Here is a 6,141-nt window from a genome sequence, read left to right on the forward strand (position 1 = left end):
TCTCATTCACACTGGCCAGCCCAGGATGTCCTGAACTCGCTTTACCCCAGCGTGGCTCATGGCCTGGGAGTTGGTCTTCGTGGCACTAATATTGATATTGCAGGCACGAGAGGGAGGGGGCCACGGAGGCTGCTTTACTCAAGAGCTCCCCAAAACCTGGGCCAGCACCAAGCCCAAGCCCTCTGCTCCCTTGCACCTCGCGCGCTGGCTTGCTCCCAAACTGAGCCCCAGTTAGTTGACAAATATTCACGATGTTCAGAAACAGGTGTTCTGTTTAGAGGTCAGGAAGTGTTCTTGCTTGGGTTTTCGCCACAGTTGTTTAGCCCTTGCAGGACAAAAGTGACCGTCGTTCAGTTCTTCCCAGGAGCTCAAAACGAATGCGTGAAGAATGCAACTGAGCTGCTAGCTCTGGACTTGTGCTCAGGGTCCCCTCCTGGTTATGCTTCTTAATGCATCGGATGGACGTGATTAGAACTGGCCAGACCACGCGTCGTGCAAGGGCCTCATTGGTGCGTTAGGTGTGGGGCTGCTGTGCATGACCCCCTCCTTGGTGGGTCCTTGTGAAGGGCCTTGAAGGGCACTTGTGACTCCCCAGTGCTTCCCATACGTGACTTCAGGGACCAACTCTCTGCTACACGAATGGCATGAAGTATCCCTGACACTTTTATTTTTTGAAAAATATATCTCAGGTAAGAGCACGTGGACCCAATTTGGACTGCTGTGGTCTGTTAGGAGAAAGTTAGCCCTTTCCAACTCAGAATTTTTCCTGAAATCCCCTCTAGGTAAGGATTTAAAATGGAGAAATGACTCAATGGAGCCATCTTTGAATGGAATCCCCCCCCCCCCGCTTTACTGCTCTTTTCCTCAAGGGAGGGGCACAGTGGTAGCTGTGGGGAAGGGCAATCCTCTTCTCCCAGGATGCAGTGGTCCCAGTCTAAATGGCATCCACACATGCTTACAGGAAAGTTGAGAAAAGGTTAAGCCTTGGCCACATGCTGTGCATTCGGCCTCACAAAACCACCATGTTGAGTGACATGACATATTCAGTGAAGGGAGCGTATTCACTCAGGATTTTAAAATGGATGTTTAAGGAGCTAGCTCTGGTGCCAAACCTGTGTTGGGGGTATGGTTGGAGGTGTTGCAGCCAGCAGCCTCCACTGGGTAGATCCACACTGAAAACAATGGGGTCTAAAAGTAAGGCCACTCCAGCAATTTGTGGCTGAGCTGAAGACTGGAGCTGGGGGCTTATGCTGTTGGAGTAACGCCTACAGGGATGGGGAGATCGGACAGGCGTTCAGTCTGAGCAAGTAGTGTCATGAAGCTCCGGTGGCAAAGGCAAGGGCAGCAAGGCTGCCCCTGTGTCTTTAGTCCATGGGGGGGGGGGGATTGTCAGGAAGATCAAAAAGATCAAGATGTGCTCATGCATTTTAACAATAGGACAGAACAGATGGTTCTGCAATGTTATCTCACTTTGGTTCTTTGTTTAAAAGTTGAATATTTTTTATTCTCTTGATTTGGAAATGTTAAGAAACTATCTTTAGGGTTGCTGCACACTGAAAGGCAGAAAAACTGTTGGAAAAGGTGTGGCCTTTGGGTACAATGGGAAAAAATGAGGAGTACTTGAAAGTGCCCTTTCCAACGGATAGGTAGAGTGACATCAGCTTCCCCAGCACTCCATCTGATAGTGAGATCAGCTGGTGAGAGTTGATGGGCTGTAGGCAAAGGTGGGTCACTGGAAAGCAAGGAGGAGCTATCAACACATGTAGAGGAATCCCTGTTTGCAGAAGTAAAATACTCTTTAGGGGAAAGGGCCATAGATGGAAAGTCTTCCAGAGGGAAACTCAGGGACCACAACATGCAGAATTTTTGTTGGAGAAGGTCAAAATGGAACGTAATGGATAATCCTGCAAGAAGCTCCCGGAATGGTTGAACAGGTGATGTTGGAGTGCATCAAGGTTCTCTGATTTCCTTCTTGAAACACAATTTGTCTTGTAAGTCTCCACAAACCAGAGCATCTCTTTTTGATTGGGAATTGCATGAATTTTTAAAATGTTCAGCCAAAATGCACACTTTTACCCCATTCATAAAGCATGAAACAGGGGCATTTTTAAAAATGGGTCTGCGAGCTCAGAATCACACATACATTTGATCTGAATAGCTGCCTGGGTTTACTTTCATTTTAGGCCTAAAAATAGGGCTTGTTCAAAAGTTTTGCCTAAAAAAAGAACAAGAAAAGTTCTCATAGATCTCTATCAATGAAAGCAGCTGTATTCTCATTTTGCCCTCTAGTGTCCAGTGTGCAAATGCAATGTTTAAGCAGATAAAGTAGAAAGTTCTAGTTAACAAACAACACCTAAGATTCATTAAAATATTACTTTTCTGCCTTCAAAAAAATAAATTTACAAGATTATGTCTGTCTGCGTTTATCTCCCGTATGGCCTTCCACATCTGTTTTGCAAGAATCTGCAAAGGAAGAGCACCTCTTGCTCGTGAGTTCATATTTGGCACAGCATGCAGAGATGGGCCTGGGTGGAAAAGGTCCTGGGGACGCAGGATGTGTGCTGATGCCCTGGACTATGGCAATTACTGCCACCGCTGCAGGGACCATCACAAGGGAAATCTCTGCAGCACCACGGGGCAGCAACACCAACCACCATCTTCTTACGAACTGCTGCCACTTTCTTCTTTCTACACACAGGTAACTCTCTTTTATGTGTGAGTTTCCTCCATAGGCTTACACTCAGGGTTAACAACAAACCTAACTCATCTTTTGCAGATGAAACCATGAGATCCATGACTCGCTGGCTTAGCTGAGAAACAGTTCTGGCCTCTTCACCCCAGGGTGAGGAACCCACTGGCTTTGCAAAGGATTCTTGGTTGCTTTCCTGAGATGTTTTCCCTCTTCTTCTGCATCCTGGAATCACAGCCCTCTGCCCCTTCGAGGATTTGGGGCACTCGGATCAGCTCTGCCCTCACAGAGTGAGAATGGGAACTCCACTTGCCCAATGCAGCCTGGTTCACATCACGCTCTCTTCACTTGGGCACGTGCCTCAGTGGTACCAGAGACAGTTGCACGGCCGTGAGCAAGAGCTGCAGTGTGGATGTGCTCAGAAGCTTTCGCTGGTCTGGTGCCATCCCAGTGGTTTGTATGGCAGCTTCGATCATCTTCAGTCCACAAGTCCAGGGGCTCTTCTAGCATATGCTTTTAGGTTAACTAGCTGCCAAATACACAGGGGACAATTCAGCTGAGATTTCAGTGGGAAAGCTAAAATTAAGCCCATGGGTTGCATTTATTACTGCCTCTGTGCTAGATTCAGACAACTGAGTGTCTGAAAATGTGAGTTTATGCTGCCATTTTCCCATTATTGTGATGTTAGTCTTCCTGTAATGCATGACCTTGAGCAGGCATTCTGTGTGGCATAATCTCGACTGGGCAATTAAGACTGGGCTTATTAGCACAGGGGTGGGTAGCATGTGGCCCTCCAAATATTTTAGCTGGCATAGTCCCATGGTGAAGGATGATGGGAAGTGCAGGGTAAACATCTGGAGGGATACAAGGTGCCCACCCCTATATTAGCATAATCCCCCCCACTTCTGATTCTGGTGGACATGAGTGCTGCAAGAACTAATTTGTCGATATAGATCAATGCAACTGTCCGCATGTGTTGGGCTCTTTTGGGGACACGGCTTTGGGGCATGGCAGCAGGGCTTTGAAGGGAGCCTACACCTTATTTTACTATCACACCACTGCAAGCAGTTTCACCAGTTTGTGGCTTGAGGAGGACTGGCAAATGCTTCCCATTTCTCATGGGAAGATCTGGCCCAGCCACTGCAGAACACAAAGGCAGGAAATAGAGCAAACTGGTGGATCCTAGAAAAGCAGAATTGCCTTGCGTGGTGTTCATAAGTCCCTCTAGCATGTAAAATGCCCACCTGTGCATGGCAACACAGTGTACGCCAGCTATCGGTGTATTTTGCAGGGAAGAGAGCTGGGACAGCCCTTGCCTTTGAGTGCCATCCACCTTCCATGGGATATCTGTAGTCTTCTGAGTTCAGAAGTTTACGGGCATGGAAAACCCTCTGTTACCTTTGGAAAGCCACACTCCCCTGGATTTTGCAATGGGGTTTTCCAATCAAAAATTGCGGATAAAAATATGTACTTTGGAGAACGAATGCATTTTATTAGGAAATGCACATGTATAGAACCACATTCTAGGCATAAATGCATGTCAAATGCATGTCTGTGGAGAAATAGGCACAGCATGCTCATGCATGTTTATACAAGCTTTAAAAAATGTTCTTGAAGTTTGGAATGAACTGAATTTAAGGCTGGTTAAATTCTTAAAGTTCAGTGTGGACCAAACTTAAGGAGAAATGAGAGAAACTGAAAGTGGCCCATTTGTCCATACTTTAAAGTAAACCTGGCTGAGTTCGAAGAACAATTCTAGGCATGCAGACTCAGTGCTTCTATACTAGTTAAGTTTAGCACAGTGCCCTAAGTATAGCATTATGCTTCTTCATTCTCTTAATGATAAACCAGCATCCCTGATAAAAGATTTATTTCCCTGATAAATCAATTCTTTGAAAGCAAGATTGTCAACTGAGAAAAATATAAATTGAGAGGATGATCCTATGTCCCCTGGACAGCATCTAGGATGCCCTGGGATAATTCAGGCTCCAAGTTCTGAGCTCAGAAAAGAACTCTGAGATGGGAGCAAGAATCAGTCCTCTGCTCCATCTTCTCCTTTGCAGGCAGCCTGGCTGCTTCTCTGAGGCTGGAAAAATGACTTTGGAGAGGAGGTAGAGGGGACAAAACGGGGGAGATAAAGAGGCCAAGGTACAAGGTAGTCTGGAGGCACTTCAGCCTCTTTTCCTCTCCTCCAAAGTGCTACACCCAGATGGCTGAAAAAGGTTGTCCGGATGGATTACAGAACAAGAGGCCAGAGGAGATGGAGATCACCTCCGCAAATCGTTCTGATCTGAACAGGATAGTGAGAACCCTCCACCTTCAGGGAGTTTCTGTGCACCAAGCAAACAATGGATTGGTTTGTACCCTAAGTTCTACTACAGCCCTTAGGAAAATCTGCTTGTCTCTGGGATTACTTCTTGAGATGAATCATTCCATAAACCACTGCGCCACCTGCAGTCCCCTATGAAACAAAATACCATTAAAGCCTTGACCAGTTGATCAAGAGCTATGTAACCACTCCTCAAGATGTCCATTCGCACAGCCTCCCAGGCACAAAAGCTGAATTCTTCCTCTGTTAGGAATCTATGGATTCCTAGGAAGTATTTCTTCAGTCTTAGCCTTAGTCGGCGATCTTTAAATGTGGAGGGATCTCCTTTTTCTTCCACAGAGCACCCCTTCCATTGCATAACTTGTTGAAACAGGGCCTTTTGGAGAAGGTCTGTGTCACTCATGTTCCATTCAGCTTGAGTGAAGTTGAGCTGAAATACGTCCAGGATCTCTTCAAGGATAAGACCTATTGCCCGTCTGGCATCCTCTTTGCTGGCCTGGAGGAGTTGTTGCAAGGGGAAGCCGAAGCTTCTTGTGAGGCACTCAGGAAGAGGCTGCTGTCTGCCTCCAAGGGCTTTCAAAAGCTTCATGGTCTTCCCGTTCTCACTCTTTTGAGACTGTGCAATTTGACTGCAGTCCAGACTTACAATTCCAGATGCAAACAGAAGCTCCAGGCAAATTTGCCTCAGAGTCGCTGCGGCCATGGTGGGTCTCCTTCAGGCGTTTGGATGGAGAAGCTGGAGGTGAGCCTTTCTTCAGGCTTTCTTCTAGAGCACTGTCTTTTGGTGCCATGGCTCTGAGTTCTTATATGCCAAAATATTAGTACTTTCTGAATCACTTCTCATTTGTTATTCAGCAATGGAAATTGTGCCATTCTCTGTAACTTTCAGATACTTTTTGATTACTTTCAGTCTGAGGAACAGAATTCAAACTGTTCTCCTACTCTTATTTTTCCTATATTGAAATCACATGCCCCCTCCACACAATGGCATCTCTTAGATCATATGGGGCACAGTATGTGGGTCCCATACAATACCTTTTTTCCTGCTCTATGGGTGTTGAAACTCCTTCCGTCTGGGTGATGAATTCATTTTGGAGAAGCTTTCAGGGACATGATTTTTTTT

At 46.3% G+C, this 6,141-nt stretch overlaps 1 protein-coding gene across 1 annotated transcript; it reads right to left on the reverse strand.

Annotated features, from left to right (window-relative positions):
* Nucleotides 1-5,073: 5,073 nt before the first annotated feature.
* LOC123022415 (interferon beta-like) lies at nt 5,074-5,721 on the reverse strand. The gene has a single exon (XM_044428116.1). It carries the CDS (start codon nt 5,719-5,721, stop codon nt 5,074-5,076), a length of 648 nt encoding a protein of 215 aa, XP_044284051.1.
* Between the last annotated feature and the right edge of the window lie 420 nt (nt 5,722-6,141).

The sequence above is a fragment of the Varanus komodoensis genome, unplaced genomic scaffold (genome assembly GCF_004798865.1).
Source record: "Varanus komodoensis strain SLA01 unplaced genomic scaffold, ASM479886v1 scaffold19, whole genome shotgun sequence".
In the NCBI taxonomy this organism is placed as follows: Eukaryota; Metazoa; Chordata; class Lepidosauria; order Squamata; family Varanidae; genus Varanus; species Varanus komodoensis.